At 50.3% G+C, this 18,107-nt stretch overlaps 1 protein-coding gene across 2 annotated transcripts; it reads right to left on the reverse strand.

The window, feature by feature from the left end:
* Nucleotides 1–1,214: 1,214 nt before the first annotated feature.
* Nucleotides 1,215–9,581, reverse strand: SLAMF8 (SLAM family member 8). Of its 2 annotated transcripts, none has more exons than XM_016215584.2 (5): nucleotides 9,394–9,581; nucleotides 6,208–6,534; nucleotides 3,212–3,514; nucleotides 3,018–3,134; nucleotides 1,215–1,276 (listed from the first exon to the last, which is right to left on the reverse strand). In XM_016215584.2, exons 1-5 carry the CDS (start codon nucleotides 9,482–9,484, stop codon nucleotides 1,215–1,217), a joined length of 900 nt encoding a protein of 299 aa, XP_016071070.1. In that variant the 5' UTR covers nucleotides 9,485–9,581. The 2 variants fall into 2 exon arrangements, with proteins under 2 accessions (XP_016071070.1, XP_087684012.1); XM_087827886.1 differs by having other exon boundaries at nucleotides 3,018–3,125; nucleotides 3,209–3,514.
* Nucleotides 9,582–18,107: the final 8,526 nt, after the last annotated feature.

Here is an 18,107-nt window from a genome sequence, read left to right on the forward strand (position 1 = left end):
CCTCAGTCCCTAGTAGAGACACTCACCTCGAACTGAGCTAGTTTTCTTGAAGTTGTGCGAAAACTTCCTGTTGGCTGGGGCAAATTTAGTATCTTTTCCCCTGGCCACTGTGCTAGGCAGTGGGGAGAGAGCCTCAGATCCCATCACCAGATTCTATAGGAGTCATGATGGTCAACAGAGATGGTGAGGTTATCTACTGAAAAGGTGTTACCTGTAAAACGGCACCCATCCCAACCATGAGATACGAACCATCCATTGATGGTCTATAACTGTAAATTATCTTTGAGGGCCATGAACTCAGATGACCTGAAAGTCTTTCAAGCCAGAAAGAGAAACCCTTGTCTTTCATCTCCCACCATCACTTATTTCTAGAACTTTTCTTATGCTAATGCCTTGGTCATCAGGAAGCATCAGGGTCTCAAAGTGTAGGAGCTTGGGGTAGGGCTGGGACAGGGGATGGAAGTGTGTGATTCAGGGATTTGTAGTTAGTTCAGAGGTCTAATGTCTTTTAAAGCCTGGAACCCAGGCTGGAGACAATCCTTTGGTGCAAGTTGGTTAATTAGCCTGTCAGGGCTCTGATAACAAGGCACCGCTGACTGGGTGACTTAAACAGCAGGCAGTTATTTTCTCACAGTTCTGGAGACTGAAAGTCCACGAACAACGTGTCAGCTGTTTCATTTCTACTGAGGCCTCACTCTTTGGCTTCATTCTCTCTGTGTCCTCCCACGGCCTTTTCTCTCTCTCTCTTTGTGCATTTCTGATGTTTCTCCCTCTCCAATGACTTCATTTAACCTTAATTATATCTTTAAAGACCTTATCTCAAATAGTCATATTTTGAGACATTTGGGTTAGGACTTCAACATATACAGTGGTAGGAAGCGAATGCCCTGGACAATCACTGTCCCCATGGGTCCTGGAGAATGTCCAGTGTCCTTTAGGGAATATCCTCTTAGGCCCATCTTGCCCAGACCAAGGCCAAGGCATGCAACAAGGTGAGAGGGAAGGGGTAGGGTGTGGAAAGTCATGCCAATGTTTTCTGTGTCCTCAGTGTGCCAGCTGCCCAGGCTGCTCTAGGAAAGTGGGATGGAGTTTCACAGGAGGAACGAGTACCATGGTAGTTCCCAGGCACCAACTATGTCCCAGACCATCGTGTGCCTGGGCAATGGGGTTCCTCATGATCCAGCATCAGTTTATCTCCTCACTCATGGCGGACCCTACACAAGGGGGTTCTCCGTCTCTAGAGCGACTCCATCAGCACAGACATTCTTCTTTTTCCCTGGAAAGGAGATAAGAAAGAAGGTTACCTCCCCAATGTTTAGAATCTTAGCATCCTTGGCTTGGCCCAAGGCCCCTTAATCCCAATTGTCCTGGCAGAAGATCACCTCAAACAAAACAAAACAAAACAAAACAAAAAACAAAACAAAACCCACAAAAAAACTCCCAAACCCCAAAACAAAACCACACATTTCCCCCCTGCTTTTGCAGGACTCTGGAAAAGTAGACACTTCAAAGACAGGTTGTTCTTCCTAATGTCCAGCCTCCCTTGGAATATTTAGCCATACATTTAGCTGTTAAAAAGTATAGAAAGTTAGAGCTGGAATGGACCCAGTTAAATGGGCAGAAGCCACGTGGCAGAGCCAGAGACAGCCTCAGGACTCCCTGTGAGGAACCTTTCTATTGGGTTCTTCCTGTCCCTTCTCAGTGACCAAAGGCACTCTTTTCTGAGCCTTAACAACATTAAGCTGAGTGGAAGAAGCCAGTCACAAAAGACCACTAGTGCACTGTCCAGAACAGACAGTGTACAGACAGAAAGCAGATTTGTGGGTGCCTAGGCCTGGAGGGAAGCAGGGATTGGTTAGGGAGTGATGGCTGAGAGGTTTAGGGGGTTCTTTTGGGGTAATGAAATTGTTCTAAAATTGATCGTGGTGATGGATACACAACTCTGTGAATACAGTAAAAGCCACTGAACTGTATACACTTTAAATGGGTGAATTGTATCGTATGTGAATTATATTTCAATAGAGCTGTTAAAACAAAAAGTTGCTCTTTTCCTGGCCTCTACATTCTTACCACAAATCCTGGGGACTGCCTGGGACAGACAGGGCCCTTGGGTGGAGTGTGACCTCGGCTGCTTTGGCCCCCATCCCCAGGGAAAGAATAGACAAGAGCCAGTCCTCTACTCCAGCTCTATGCTGAGTGGCTCAGGCCTCACGCCTCTTCCTCCATGCTGGTCCGCTCTCTCCACCCTGGGGCCAGCAAGCCCATACAGCCTGGGGTGCACACGGCCATGAAGCCCAGGCCAGTGGAGGTGTTTCTTTCAGGGACAGGGCATTCTGGGGCAAAGGCAGGGCTGGTGGGTGTAGAGTTCAGGACCCGGCCGACCTCTGAGTTCCCCTTTTCTTTTCTCCTTGGCAAAGAGGCACTATCGGCTCCTGGCCAGAGAAGCACTTTGCTCGGGGAGCATTTCCTAAGCAACAAGGGGTTGGGATTCAACTAAATTTTCACTCAACAAACCTTTACCGATACCAGTTATGTAACAGACACCATTGCTAGATGCGTAGCGGTGACCCAGCCTTTGCCTTTAAGGGCTGAGAATTTAGTGGGACAGTAACTGCCATCAGTGCTCTGAGTGGGGTGGGCATTAAAGGCAGGATCCTAATCCAGCCTGGAGGTGGGGAAGAAGGTCAGGAAGGCTTCCTGGAGCAGGTTCGCCTTGAAGATCGAGTGGGAGATAACCCAATGAAGGAGTTGAGTGGGAAATCATGGCAAGTGTGTTCCAGACAGGGAAAATGGAAGGTGCAAAAGCCTGAAGATATATGGAAGAGAATAGTTCATTTGAAAGGCTACAAAAGAAACTTCAAGTCTGAGTGGAGGCCAGAATACAAGATGGAGCGGGCCAAGGGAAGGGGTGGGAGAGGTAAGGGGGGCAGACAACCTGAAGACAAACAGGAGGAGGTCCAGACTCTGCCCTCCTCTCCAGCAGGTTCAGCTCCTCCACCCACCTCCACACTCAGGACTCCCACCTGAGCAGGGGCCCCAGTGCCAGGCAGAGAGGACACCAGCCAGGACCAGAAGCAGCGAGACAGGCACCACCACCAGCAGCACATCTTTGTAGGAGGCCTTTCCTGGTGCAGGACACGGAGGGGGCAGGGTCAGAAGTGGACTTGATGCTTCCCCATCCCACACTGACCCTTGGCCTGTGGCATACCTGCTTCAGGATGGCAGCTCTCCCAGGGGGTGACTACGGTCGAGTTCCAGCTGACAGGGTTGGAGACAATGCAGGAATAGGCCACGCCCTCATCTCCTGGTCCCAGTGAAACCCTCAACACCTGTCCATCCGTGAAGAGGCCATGTGGCTTGATACCAAAGTCAATGGTCCCCTCCTGTCTCCAGCTATAGGTTATGTCACTGATGTTGGGGATCCAACAGGACAGGAATGCCTGGCAGGTCTTGGGGGGCCGAGCATCTCCAGATACAGAGGTGAATACTTGTACCGTGGGCCTGGGTACTGCATCTGGGCAAGAAGAGTAGAGCAGGTATGGGTTACTGGGATGCTGGGCAGGGCCCAGAGCTCTGGCTAGTCCACTGTTGCTTCAAAACCTTGTCTGGCTTCCCGTTGACCACAGGACAAAAGCTGAATTCCTTAGTGTGGGATTCAAAATCCTCCATAAAATGGTTGATGTCAATCTCTCCAGCTATCCCTCCTGCTGGTCGTCTCCACCAACCCTAAGTAATTTCCAGTTCTCTCAAACATGCCAGTTCTTCCATGCTTCTGAATGTCTCGGCTGTGCACATGTACCTTTCTCTTCTTGTCCTCCCAGAAAACTCCCGGGCCCAGCGTGGACACACTGCCTGCTGCCCTGGTTGTGAAGCCTTCCCTCATACTCCAGGTATACTCTGAGCTTTCCAAGCCTTCTGTCTGTCCCTTCTCATAGCACTTTTCTCATGATATATCAGTCAGAGAGATGGTGAGCATTTACTAAGTCAGGCAAAACAACATTCACATTCCTGGACTTTGAGAGCTTAGTTTGGAGAGGAAAACAAATACTGACAAGTGATTATAAATAATTAAGAAAATAATTACAATGGTGCGAAATGCTATGAAGGGGCTCTGTCTTGTTATCTCCATAACCTTCACTCTCTAGGTTCTCAGCTACCTGGGCCACTGACCAAATTGGTGTCCTGGCATCCTAGGTCGCGTCTCCCCTGTCTTATATAAGTTGATGAGTAAATCCTGAGTCTCCCTGGCAGTGGGGGCCAGTGGCAGAGCATCCTGGTGACAATGAGAGGGCTCAGTGTCTGACAGCGTTCCAAAGTCAAGCAGAGTAAAACCCCACTAATGTCAGCTCAATATGCTGGGATTTGTGATATGAAAAAAGAAAAAATTTGCTGGGCACACTAATAATATAGACAAAGATTACAGGGGGAGATATTTACACTATTTACGAGGTCAAGCTGCCTCCCAACCTGATGAGCACAGTAGAAACACCATTGACATTTCCAGTAGCTGATCAGCTAATGCAAATGCTTCTTTATCTATTGTCAGCCCAGAGCTCCTAACGACGGCTGTTTGGCAGCTTTGCGCAATTAGTTCCAATCACGCTATGTATTCGGAAGCAATAAAACAGCAATTTCCTTAAAATGTGTAATTCAGATGCTGAGAACAAGGCATTTTAGAGCTTAGTGGAGTGGGTGCCACATGTATTATCACATTCAGTGTCCTCATTTCACATGTGCGGCAGCTGAGACTCAGAACAAGGGAGAGTTCCAGGGCCGCCTGTGACTCAGGTTATTCACCGCACAGGGCGTTGGCGAGGGGGTCACAGATAAAGGGGGGGGTGCTGAAATCCAGCCGGCCCTCTGTGTGCCAACCTGTACACCTGGTTCAGGGCTGCATGCATCTAATTGCTTATAGGCACCCTGAGTGGCATACCCCAAGACAGCCAGTTAGCTACGTCGAGGTGGGGAGGGGTGTCTGTCTCCTCTACTCTCCATTCTTAAATTTCTCTCTGCCAGATTTCTGAGGTTTTACTAAAATTGTGCTTCAGGGTCATTGACACATCATTTCCAAGCCACTAGGTAGATAAATGAGAGCTAGAAGGCCATCTTTCTCTTGACCAGCAGAAGTATAGTAAAGGTGGTGGAGGTGGAGGTGGAGGTGATGGTGGGGGGGGAAGGGGGAGGTAGAGGCAGTGATAGTGGTAGGGTGATGGTGGAGGTGGAGGTGGAGATGTGAGGGTGGAGGTAGGGGTGGCGTTGATAGTGGTAGGGTGATGAAGGAAGGTGGTGGAGGTGGGGGCGGTGAGGGTGGAGGCACATGTGGAGGTGGTGATGGTGGTAGAGGTTACGGCAGAGGTGGCTGTGATGGAGGTGGAGGTGAAGTTGCTGGAATGAAAGACCCTTCCTGTCCCCAGTGAATTCAGACACCCCAGTGAGGTGTGAATGCCAGTGCATGAATGACCCTGGCAAACCCAGGAGGAGTGGAGGCTGCCTGGCTGAGCCAGGCTGATCTACAGAACTGTGAGAAATAAAAATAGCTGTTCTAAGCCATTAAGGTTTGGGATGCTATGTCTTTCAACCACGAATGACTAAAAGAACCCAGGAATATTATTACACAGTTAAAATTTCTCAATGTATCTGAAAGAACTAAAAACATAAAATAAAAATTCTATACTTTTAACTACAGTTGAATTATAATTTAATTTTTAATAAAAATATTGTGCAGTTTAATTGGCAATATGTTTTCCTTTTTAGTGGTACATAAAATAATGACATGTCATAATCTGATACTGTTGAACTGATGAAGAATAGGCCAATTTCTGTCCTAGATGCTTTCCCAGCACCATTGTGTTTCACTGTTACGAGCATCTACATGGTAATATCACAGCATCTGCTTTACTAACGAGAAGGCGAGTGTCGGAGTAGCATTGTGTCCAAGGCCACTGAGTCAAGGAAATACCAAGTTGGAGCTCAGACTAGGACTACTGGGGACAGAACTGGGCTGCTCCAGACAGGAGTTCACCTGGGAGAACCTGGGGAGTTTTCTCAGATGTGGCTGCAGGAGAACAGCTGGTTTCTGAATCAGCCATGAAGTTAGAGGCCCAAGGTTTCTGGAACCACCAGTTCTACAGCTCCCAGGACTCAAGATGCCTTTGCAGGACTTTGTGAGGGAAGGTGGGGCAGAGAGCCAGTGTCAGGCACACTCACCGTAGACCTTGAGCTGCAGGATCTGGGTCCAGGCCCGACCTTCGGTGTCCACTAGCAACACAGAGAAGTTGCCACTGTCTCCAGACTCTAGTGGCCCGAGCTCCAGGCTTAGGTTGCTGTGCAGATGGGTTCGGCCCAGGAAGCGGGAGTGGTACAGAGTCTCCAGGGAGCCCCGGAAAAACGTGGCCAAGAGTTCCTCTGAAGGCCAGAGGGATCTCCAGATGGCGTCTCGAACTTGGAAGCCGGGGTGGCACTCTGCCACCAGCAGCACCGAGCCCCCCACCTGGCCCTGAACTTGGTCACTGGTAACCGCAACAGGAGGGGGTGCTGCAAGAACAGAGCCGCATCACCTGCCTGCCCTAAGCTCCCCATCGCTCTCCTGCACGCAGCATGGAGCAAATGAACGTCGCCTCCCTCCACCCAAGTTGAGAGTGCCCTGTGCCGGGGGCTGGGATCAAAACAATAAGAAAAGGAATTTGGCACCTGTGCTCATGGAGCTCAGAGAGGAAGCCAGACTCTCAAGCAAGCAATTACAATATAGTAAGTTAAGTACCATAATAGAAAAAAGGGGGTGCTCTGGGAGACCACAGGCAGGGCGATAGTGTAACCTCACCTGGTCTTGAGGGGTTCGGTTAGACTGAGGCGCAAAGGAGAAGTGGAATCTGCCAGGCCAAGCAGAAGGCCGCCAGGAGCGGGGATGGGAAATGCCACCAGCAAAGGGAACAGAGGGCAGAAAGGCCTGGGGGGGGGGGGGCATGGTGGCCCGGTTCTGAAAGTAGTTCCCCACAGCGGGAGTAAGAAATGGAGCTGCGGAGCTGGAGAGAATCAGATCACGCAGGGCGCTGAAAGTGGCGGTGGCATTTGGGTTTTATCCTTAGAGCAGTGGGGGCCCTAGAAGAGATGCTAAGTGAGAGAGTAACAGGACTGGATGCATCTTAGAAAGATCACTCCAGCAGAGGGGCAGAGGGGCATTGTAGGCGGGACAAGACCGAGGCTTCTTTGCCCTGGCCGGTGTTGCTAAGTGGTTAGCATGTCACCTGCGCAGCACCGAAGGGTCGCAGGTTCAATTCCCAGTCAAGAGAGCATATCTGGGTTTCCCACTCCCAGTCGGGGCACACGGGGGAGGCAGCGAATCAATGTGTCTCTCACATCGATGTTTCTCTCTCTCTCTCTGTCTCCCTCCCCCTCTGTCCCTCTCCCTTCCTCCTTTCCTCTCTCTCTGAAAAGCAGTGGGAAAAATATCCTCAGGTAAGGGTTAACAACAACAACAACAACAACGCAAGACAGGCTGCCTCTATGGACCCAAGGGTGAGTGGTGGAAGCTTGTATTGAGGGGGAGCAACTGGGATCCGGAGAGGGGGCAGGGACCGAGAGAGAGAAAGATGGTACTCAGTGGGACCCGGTCACAGACTGCATCGTGAAGGACAGAGGAGCCGAGGGTGGCTCCCGCATCCTGGGAACCTACAAGGTGCCAATTCTCTGGGATCCATAAACGGAGGAGAAGCACAGTGGGGCGGGGGAGGTAGCGGGCCGCTGAGTGTTGCTGGGACCATGTTGAGCGTGAGGCGTGTGGCTGATGCCTCTGCTTGAGGTGCGCCTTGCCTGTCGCTGGGGAGCTTCTGCTCATCCTCGAAGCATCGGGGTCCCCTAAGCTCCCCCGTGCATCCCTGCAGGTTACGCCGGCGCTGTGTCCCTCGGCAGCCGGGGATCCCCGCTCTGAACTGGCCTTATCTCCACTGCTATTGCCTATTTCTAAGTCAGCGTCTCCCACTAGCCTGCGAGTTCCTCTTTTCATCTTTGCACTCCCAGTGCCCACCACTGTTCAGGAGGAGTATATAGAAGCCCAGTGAATTTTGCTGAATAAATGGCAGAATTCGCTGATTTACCTCGTGCCTGGCACCGCCGTGGGCGCAGGGGTGCAGGGCAGAGTAAGAGCAGACGTGGAACATACCCAGGTGCTGGGAGTCTGGGTAAGGGACATGTTCTGAATGGTTACTCAACCAGCCACCGGTAACTCTAGCCCCTCGTCTGCCTCACTGCCCTCCCCGGCCCAGATCATCTCAGGCTTGATTGGAGATGACCTCAGGGTAAACGTGGAGTGAAGATATAACGCAGAGAAGACACAGGTCTGGATGTCAGTCATGACTCCTAGGTTCTGCCCTGCCCTGCTCTGCCCAGAATGAGCTGTGTGACCCTCAGCTCTCATGCTCTTTCCTGGGCTTCCACCGTTCCATCCTTAAAACAAGGGGGTGCACCAATCAGTAGCACTCATCTCGTTTACCATTAAGAGCCTTTTGGAAAAATTATTTTTGCCTCCCATGGCCAAGGATTTAAAAGATTTTGAACCAAACAGATTTCTTTTTTGAGGAATTTCCCTCACATGGTTAGAAATGTTGAAATCTGCAGAGGCCTTGGAGCCCTCAAGATTGGGCACTCAGGAAGGACTCTGGACAAAGTCATCTCAAAGTCCCTGTGAACCTGAGGTGAACCAAGGTGTCTCTGTCTTTGCTACGCCCAAGACTCCTGTCTCCCAGCCTTGCAGTGCTAACCCATGTCACACCGAGCACTTCTTAACCAGGGAAGGGGAGTCAGGCCCCAGACAGAATGGAGGGATTGCCGGGGGCCGAAGAGACCCACCAGGTAAGCGCCCCATCATATCGGCCACTCCAGGTCCACATGTGCTACACTGAACTTGCTCCCACCGCTCATCCCTACTCATAACCACTGCCCCTTACCCAGACCCCAGGGCCTCAGCTTCCCACAGGCTATTGGAAAAACACTCTCAGATTAAAAGAGCCCTGCTCTGCCCCATCTCCCCTGTGCTCCCCAGACTGCATTTAGACTTCTCACATGTTAACACTGCCAGACTCTTACCACTCTCACAGCCAACTCTTCCCAAACCACTGGTACCACCAGCCTCAGTTTTAACAGCCCTGGACCACAAAATAGCTCTAGTCTCCTGGACATGGATTCTCCCAGGGCTGCTGCCGCCTTCCACCCAGGACCCTGCATCTCTTTGCCTCTGCCTGCTTTTAAAGGTTGCCCCAAAACTTGTTTCAGTCTTTCCTACCCCTTCCCAGTTCCTGGGTTCTTACTTGGGGTTGGGGGAACCTGCCCAGACATCTGGCAGGGGGCAGCTGGAGGGGTCAGCAGCTTGAGGACAGGCCACTCACCTGCCCCACTTACCTGCCCAGAGAAGCAGAGTCCACAGGGACCACACGGTCATCGTTCTCCAGAGAGGCAGACACACTCCCTTGTCGACCCGAATCCGGAACATCCTAGGTCATGCGGATGCACAGAAGGAGCTGCTGTCCTTCCGGAAAGTCCCATGTTCAGAAGGAGGAATCTTGACTCAATACAAGTTGCCCCGAAACTGAAAATATCCAGAGTAAAGTGGAAGTTGGCTGCAAGCCTTGCTGGGCTCTTTCAGGAGCTGTTTCTTGTAAGTCAGTCTCTTTCATGTGCCTTTGGTTGGCCATGCAATTGCAGGCCACAGCCCACATCCTATCCTCACATCCTATCCTCGGACACTCTCCCTCCATCCCTCCCCCCTCCCACTCAACCTCCCTCTGCCCCTCCCTCCCTCCCTCCCTCCATGACTGACTTTCCAGTTGCAGCCTCAGAGAGCCTTCTAAACTACAATTTCCATGGTCACTCCTCCTCTACCTAAAATTCCTCCAGGCCTCCTGCTACCCTCAAGACAAAGCTTAAACTCTTGGCTTAGCATACAAGGCTCTGCTAGGTGGACTCCAGCCTGCTTCTCGGGGCTGGTCTCCTTTGTTCAGCCTGCCCTGCAGCCACACAAGCCAGAACAGCCTCTTGCCACAACTTCTAATTGCCTACTTCTAAGGTGTTGCCCTTGTGCCTCCACCAGAAGTGCTGGGCCGTTTGCCCTTCTGGACTTTTCGGGGTCAGGCAGCCAGCCAGGCTCCCATTCAAGCCTTCCCCACCTCAGGCAGAGTGAGACACCTCCCCTTCTCAGCACATGGTTCTGTAACAATTTTCCGTCTCCACGGGCTGCTTGCCGGCAAGGTCTTCCACTCATTCCTGAGCTCTCCTCGGTGCCGGGCACATCAGGAATATTTAGTAAACATTTGTTAAATGAGTGCATGGAGTCTAGACATGGTTATATATTTTGCTTCCTGGGAGCCCTACAGCTCTTCTCTGAGAGGATCTTGCTGTTGCCGTTAGAGATGGGGAACTTGAGGACCAGAGCGAGGATAGCACCTTGTGGCCGTCACAGAGTGGCAGAACTGGGACTCGAACTTCAGTCTTCAAAGTGTGGTCCATTTCACCGGTCACCCCCTGCCCACCCTGCTTCTATTCTCACTTTGAGTTAGTGCTTGGTTTCTTGAGTCAGGGAAGCCTTGCGAGAAGGTGAGAACTTTTCCCTTGTGCCCCTAGTGTGGCCTGCAGTGTCCAGTGCTGCACAGCTTCTGGCCCGTTTTCAAATTGGATGCTCCACTCTGGACCCAGCAGGGCCCCAGGCAGACATGGTGGTGGGGGAGCAGGAAGATCCCGGGATGGGGGACTCACACCCACATTGTGGAAACAAGATCTGCCTGGGAAGGGGAGGACCACTGCAGAGAGGCGTTACTCTGTGCCGATGGCAGCACATGTTGTCTGTTGTGGGAGGGTGTAGGGAAGGAGTCTGGGGATGCGGGCAGGGGACACTTCCTTAAAAGATGGCATTTGAACTGCATTTTGAAGACGGGCATGATTTGGATAGGCTGGGAAAATGGTTGAGCTGAGTGTGTCAGGCTTGGCAGTGGGAAGGCCTAGGTGGGCTGCAGGACGATGAAGGACCTCGGGAGGAATCCTTTAGGGCTGAAGTGGGTTAGAACAAAGAGAGAGGATGGAGGCCAGATTCTGGAGGCCTTGGATACTGGGTCAGGTATTAGACTTTCATTCTGGAGACCAGTAGCTTTCAACCTCGTGGAATACTTGGATTCTCGGGGATTCTAGTTTAGCAGGGCTGAGGGGGGCCCCAGGAACCAGTAGTTTAAACAAACTCTCCACTCCAGGAGGCTCTGAAGCTGGTGGCGCAGAGGGAGGGCTTTGAGCAGCAGTGTGTGGAGGGAGGGGCTGATGCCATTTTAAGCTGGCACTAACTGGCTGGTGGGAGGACAGCATGCAGGGCTGGCTGGGGGAGAAAGAAGAGGCAGGGAAGCCTGGGGAGTGGTTGCTGTGATGGTCCTGATTGGAGTAGGAAGGAAACCTCTAGAGAGAAAGGGACAGAGCAGGAGTCCCCACAGGAGACGCCTGGCTCTGGGGCAGAGAGGCCAAGGGAAGGTGATCGTGATGGCTCCATTGGCAATCCCGTCGCTCAGGCATCAGATAGTTATTGAGCATCTGCTTATGAGCCAGGTGCTAGGGACACACAATTGAAAGACATGGCTCCTGCCCTCAGGGAGTCTGCAGTTTGATGAGAAGATGGGATGTGTAACCCAGTAATACAATCCGTGTGGAGATCAGCACATATAAGGGTTCCGGGCGGGCTCTGGTGCACAGTCAGCACTCAGACAGTATTAATGATTGCTGCTAAATGGCCAGAGAGGGAAGGGAGGAGAGCCGGGTAGATCAGATAAGGCCTGTTGCGGTGTGAGCAGCCCCTGCTCCACTCCCTCCTCCCAGGCTGGGACCCTGTGAGGCAGGGATCAGCCTCCTTCATTGCTGCCCCTGAATCACCAAGGACAGGCTTTCCCTGAGGTGGTGCCCTCCAAGCGTGTGTTGAGGTGGGATGAATGGGCCTGATGTGCCAGGCCTGGGACTGGGAGGCTGTGGGGATGCTGGAAAAACCGGTGCTTCATTTCTTGGGGGAAGACAGTGGGCAGCGCACTCCCTCCTTGCAAAATCCACATTGAGTGGCCCATCAGGGCAGGGAATAGGAAACAGGTTGCAATCTTTCCTGGCCTTTCCTTGAGAGGAATTTCAGGGAAACTGAGGAAGAGGGAGGAGGAGGTCAGAGAGAACTAGAAAATATCCCACCTCCCCAAAGGGGAAACCTTCAGGGTGTGTGACACCTGGAGCAAATGGGCTGAGGAAGGCGCAGGAAGGGTTAAGCCTGCCGTGGCAGGTTTCCCCCACTGCTAATCACTGGTCAGGCCACAGCAGTTACCCCAGCTACAGGGGGTGCACTGGAGTGAATTAAGTGGTGAGTTTGAGGGGCTTCTCCTGCATTCCTTAAGGGAGCAGCTGGCAGTGGGGCTGCTCCCCAGCCTTCCCGGGGCCCTTCTGGAGGCCTGGACAGGCACAGTAGCTCCATCTGCTATGTGGAAGGGCCCTAGTGCCACCAGCCCATTTTTACTGCGGGCCGGGTTGGGGAGCAGGTGTTAACTATGGCCCAACAGCTGCCTGAGCTCACATGCACCCTGAGGGCTGCCTGGTGCAGAGATTCAGGGCCGGGGGGATGTGGGTGGGTGTGAAAGATGCGCCACGCGCATGTGATGCCGTCTCTGCCCACACACACTTGCCCTCTCTCCTTGGACTGGCCTGATGGCAGAATGGGGCTGTTTCCTCCCAGGGGGAGAGGTGAGGAAGGGACAAGAAGGCGGGGTGTTTGAGGAGAGAAGAGAGTGGGGCAGGGAAGGAGGCAGAGGCAGAGCCCCAGATGGAAAGGAGGGGCGCTCAGCAGGCTTTTTAGGAGCCAAGGCAGAGTGGGTGAGCCTCTGAGCAGCACTTGAAGGCTGTGCTGCGGGATGCGGCTGGGAGTGCAGGAGGAGCCCCGCCTAGGCCCTGTCTTCCTGCCTGCCTTCGCCTATAGGCTTTCTGGCTCCCACAGAGCGGACCAGCGGCCTGCATGGTCTGCCAGCCAACAGCATGCCACCAGGAACTGGTGAGCCCGAAGGCTGCTGCCCGGGGGGGGGAGCCCAAGCCCACCCTCTCCCTAGGTAGCCAGCATCAGCAGCAGTGCTGTGAGGTGGCAGGGAGACTGGCTTTGAGGCCATGCCTGCAAGTGTGGGTGGGATGCACCTCAAAGCCCCTGAGGTTGTTGGTGTAGGCAAGTAGATATTAGTAAAGGAAGAGAGCATCATTAAGCACAATAAACTGGGAAGCAGAATCCAATATTGGGACTGCTACACTAGGGAGCTACACCTTCCCACACTCCCCAGGGCATCCTCTGCCCTGGAGACCTGCTCCCCAAAGTGGGCATATGGGGGAGGAAGGAAAACAGCAGAAGAAATTACTCTGCTGGGCGCCCGTGCAGTCAAAGCCAGGATGGCCACCACAGAGGCCTGTCTGTTTAGCCTGGGGAAAAGATCAGATTGGATGAGGGATACAAAATCCCCGAAGACCTAGGATTAGATTGGTTAGGTGGTGGGCACATCAGAAGCCCGAGAAAGCTTGGGAAGTTGATTGGTTAGTTTGAAGAAGCACCTGGTTTTCCCTAAGCCCTAGATAATATAATCAGCCTCTCTCTCTCTCTCTCTCTTTCCCTCTCTCTCTCTCTCTCTCTCTTTCCCTCTCTCTCTCTCTCTCTCTCTCTCTCTCCCTCCCCCCCCCCCCTCTCTCTCTGACACATTCCAGTCCTGTTTGTTCACAGGTTTTGTAGCAGCCACGTGGGTCTAGCAGCCGCCTGTGGCCTGGCCGCTGAGTGGGCCAAGCGCAGGCGCTGCCAGCCAAGCACAGACTATGCTAGCTGAATGGGGACAGACATGAACTAAGCTTCGGGATGACACAGGATTTTGTACCTTGGCCTTTGTATTGATGAAGACAAGACTGGACTTTTTCCAAGGTGGAATGGATGGAGATGAGACATTGGGAACTTGGGGGCAGCCTTCTATTTCCACCCAAAATAAACCTTATTGCACCACAGTCTCCTGTACGTGGGTCCCTGGAATGCCTTCCTGTGACCCCTTGAAATGACCCCACCTCCACTTGCAAGAAGTTGGCACTCACACATACACGGCCCTGAGGATGACGCCTCCTTAAATTCTGTGCCTAAGGTCTCACCTGCCTCAGTCTCCCCCTGGCCCTGTCGGATGTAGGTAGAGGGAATGGAGTCTTTGATGGATGAGTCTTTGAAGGATGAAACAAAGCCTTCTGTCTTATGCAGCCTTCTTTCCACTCTTGGGGAGGGTTGTGCTTTATTGAGAGGGGAGAGCTGGAAACTCATTCATTCCTTCACTCATTCACCAAACATTTTGCTCGCTTCCCATCTTGTGCACACTGGACACTTTTAACATTTATGGAGCATCTAGCAAGTGTAAGCCCTGCGAGGGTAGGAGCCCACACTGATGATGACAGTGATCACGATACTGACAATAAAAGTAACTGTTGATCTGTAACCCACGTGGGAAAGAAGTCTGGAAACAAGTACAACATAGGCTGCTCTTTCAAAGAGCTCGAGAGAAGGATCTGCCCGAGCAAAGTTGACAGCGAGCGATGGATGCCGAAGAAGCAGACTTGCTGACCACTCCAGCGCCTGCCAACGGCACCTTCTTCCAGCAGGGCAGAGGGAGATAAGAGCATGTGTGCAGGGCACCACATTTCCCAATATTGGAAGGAAAAGCCTGGGTTTTTCCATCATGTGAATCCTGTCTATAGTTACTGTCATCACAGTAGATACAAACATGAAGGACACAAAGCTGTTTAGTGGACGCTCATTTAAATAAAAATGTAGACGTTCCCATTTTCTAACCAAATGTAAAATAAAAATCTGGAAATGAAAGAAATCCCAATATGGGAAATCTGCCTGGCTCAGGGAAAGAGCTGCGCTCCCTTTTCATTATTTGTATCTAAATTGTTTAGCCACGTACAAGATAAGGCCTGAGCAGCTGATGATGTCTTACAATGAAGTTGTCCAGTGAACGGAAGGGACCGCAGTGCAGGCTGGCGTGCAGGCTCTTTACCACCCAAGGGGCCACCGGAGGCAGCCAGGCGGCTCCCAGCTGCCCTCTTTCTCACTTAAGGGGCAGCTCCAGGCTGCTTCTCCATCCGCAGCCCAGCGAGGGAGTTTTCCTCTTAGCCTGTAGGTGATGTGACCCCATAGAGCCCAGGGCCCCAGAGGAGGCAAAGCCAAGTCACCCCTGCTGAATGAGTTAGCATTGAGGAAAATAACGTTTCACAGCTCAGAGCCTTGACACTGTGGAGGCTGCTTGTGGGCAGTCCTGTGACCAGTGGCACTGTGGCAAGCAGGGTATTGTGGCATCCTTCCTCGATGTCTGCAGGGTTTGTCCTTCGAAAACTTTGAAAGTCTCATTTTCTCTCAGAGATGGCCCTGTGCCCCTGCCCACAAGTGTCCTCTAGGGACAGAAGGGGGTTCCTGCTTTAAGGACTTCTGGGCTGGCTGTACTGAGAGTATCTGGGCTGAAGACCATGGGTCTCCTCTAAAAGGTCTGCTTTCCCTTTGTTCTTTATGGGGATTTTCTTTTTTTCCTTCATTTTTTAAAAATAATTGTTTATTTTGAAAAATTCCAGCTCATTCTTCCCTAAGCTAAGGGAAAAGGGTGTTTTCAGCTGTGCAAATAGAGCTGGAGGTGGGGAAAAACTCTGGGAGAAAGCAAAGTGCCTGAGAGGCCAGGTCAGCGATGTGTGTGTGTGTGTGTGTGTGTGTGTGTATTAGTAGGACTTATCAAACAAACAAAGAGTCTGGGGGCTTTATTTGTAATAAATGATAAAGATTTATTCAAGAGTCTTAGAGTTTGCAAATGGGAACACAGGAAGGCAAAAATCCAGAAGTGTTTCAAAGAAGACAAAAAAGTTAAGAATTCTCATAGTAAAAAGTATATTCTTGAGAACAATCAGTCCTGCATTCTTAGCCGTAGGTTTGGCCAGGTCGGGTATCAGCTAGATCAGTTGGTCTGGGTGATGGGTGCCAGGTGGTCTGGATATGGGAATCCTCCAGGAGGTAATCAGAAGGCTATCTGGGGATCTGGTGTATGTCCAGGCATTGATGCAGGGCTGGAAGGTTCAAAAGTTTCCAGGCTGTTGAAACAAGAATAAAATCATTTTCTCATGCCTCAGTCTACTTGATTTTACCAGCTGAGCAGCTTGACTATAGTGACTCCATTTTGTTTCTTCAGTCTGTTCCTCATTTCCCCCTTTTGATCAAGATTTTTCTATCAGACAAACAAAACATTTAAAAATCCCTCAGGCCATAGTGGCAATGCCTTCCTTGGGTGCATCATGTCCCTTGGACAAGGAACATGGGCTAGAGACATTCTTGCCATATATGAGTTTATAGTCAACTCAGTATTCCTGCCAATTTTTAGGCTGTAGTGTTAGGAGAGGACCAATTAAGACATTATCATTATATATCAGTTTTAGAAACAAGTCTCAGTCTTGAAAATAGGTCAGTTCAGTTAAGTAGTTGTCTCTCATTTCAGCAGGTGATGATGTAGGTAGCTCCCAAAGTTAGGCCTGTGGTGCAAGCTGTAAGATATTTAATCAGAGGCATCTTTATGGAAACGAAACAAAAACAATTGTTAATGATTTAAGCATATTATAATCCCAGTGTCTGAGTTCTGAAGGCAGCCAGTCAAGCTTTCTAGATGTCTGGCTGGGAGCATCTTCAGATGGAGTGAAGGCAGGCAGTGATAGTCCGATAGATTTTCCTGGTCCGCAGTCTGAATGTCTCTGGTAACTTTTCTGCAACAGGCACAAAGATTGCCCATAGATGAGCTGCTGTTGTTTCTCCGAGGTCTACATTAAGTTGTTCCACTTTAGCTTGCATGGTTTTGGGAAAAGGTCAGTTTTACTTCTCAATGATTCCAAGTCAAACCATGAGAGAAAAACTGCAAATGTTACTTTGGAGAGTCATAGCCAAATATTGGAGGAAACTGGATTTCAGGATCCAGTCCAGTTGGTAAGTAAGAACAGAACCTCGAAAGATAATGAACTGCACTCGAATCTAATATCCACAAAGGTGTATTACAGAAACAGAATTGTCCTCTCCAAAACCGCCCTCAGTTTTGCCAAAGATAGCCAAGTTAAGAGGAATTTGTTTGCAAAATAACTCCACTTTCAACACATTTGGCCTGTTATTTACATGGGAGCAGCAAGTATAGTAATTAACCATATAGGCTCTTTTAAATCTGCTTTGCTGAAATTTTTCTTAAAGAATCCCCTGATTGAACTTTAAAGGGCTGGCCATCAGACTTTGCCTGCGATATCTGTGAATTATTTTTTTTTGAAAGGTCCCCCAAATATCCTGAGTTTCCTGTACCTGCAAGGAAGTGACCTACCTTCCTTACTCAGTCAGTACCTGCTAAGGCTGCTGGGAACCATGTAAGCAGGTCCAGGCCAATATTCCAAGGGTATTATTGGTTCCATAAGTCAATCTTAATTCCTTACAGCAGTCCAGTCATATCTGAGTCTATGCATGTTTCTCCCAAATATGACATTTCAGTCAAAGCCTCAGTAATATAGCCTGTTTTCAATTGTGTCCTGTTACAAGTAGAACAGATTTTTATTGAAATTATGCAAATAACAATATTGCTATGAAAAGACGAATGCTCCCTGAGAGTTTCAAATTCTGGAGGGAAAAGGTAGGGAGAAAAGGTAAATTTTTAATTCTGCTTACAAAGGTGAAACTTACCAAATTGCTGTCATAGGTCATCTAAGAGAAAAGGTTCCCTTATATCTGGAAAAACAAAAGATTAAAGAGCCTGTAATATTTCAAATAAAAAGTCATAAAAATTATAATTATCCTCATCAGTTTCGTTGGTCTCATGTTATTAATTCTTATTGATTTTGATCCTTTGTTTGCCATTTCAACAAAGCCAATTTTTCCTCAGATCTGCAAATTTTCATCCAGTTTAATGGTATGATCTGGTAGATCAGAAACCTGTATTTTGGAGTAAGTGTAAGAGTTCTGTTCATGAGCTTCTCAGAAGATGAAACATATTTTCAAAAAGTATCAGAGTAAGACAACCACTTTCTGTAAATGCAAAGACAGA

This window comes from Miniopterus natalensis, chromosome 19 (assembly GCF_054644295.1).
Source record: "Miniopterus natalensis isolate mMinNat1 chromosome 19, mMinNat1.hap1, whole genome shotgun sequence".
Classification (NCBI taxonomy): domain Eukaryota; kingdom Metazoa; phylum Chordata; class Mammalia; order Chiroptera; family Miniopteridae; genus Miniopterus; species Miniopterus natalensis.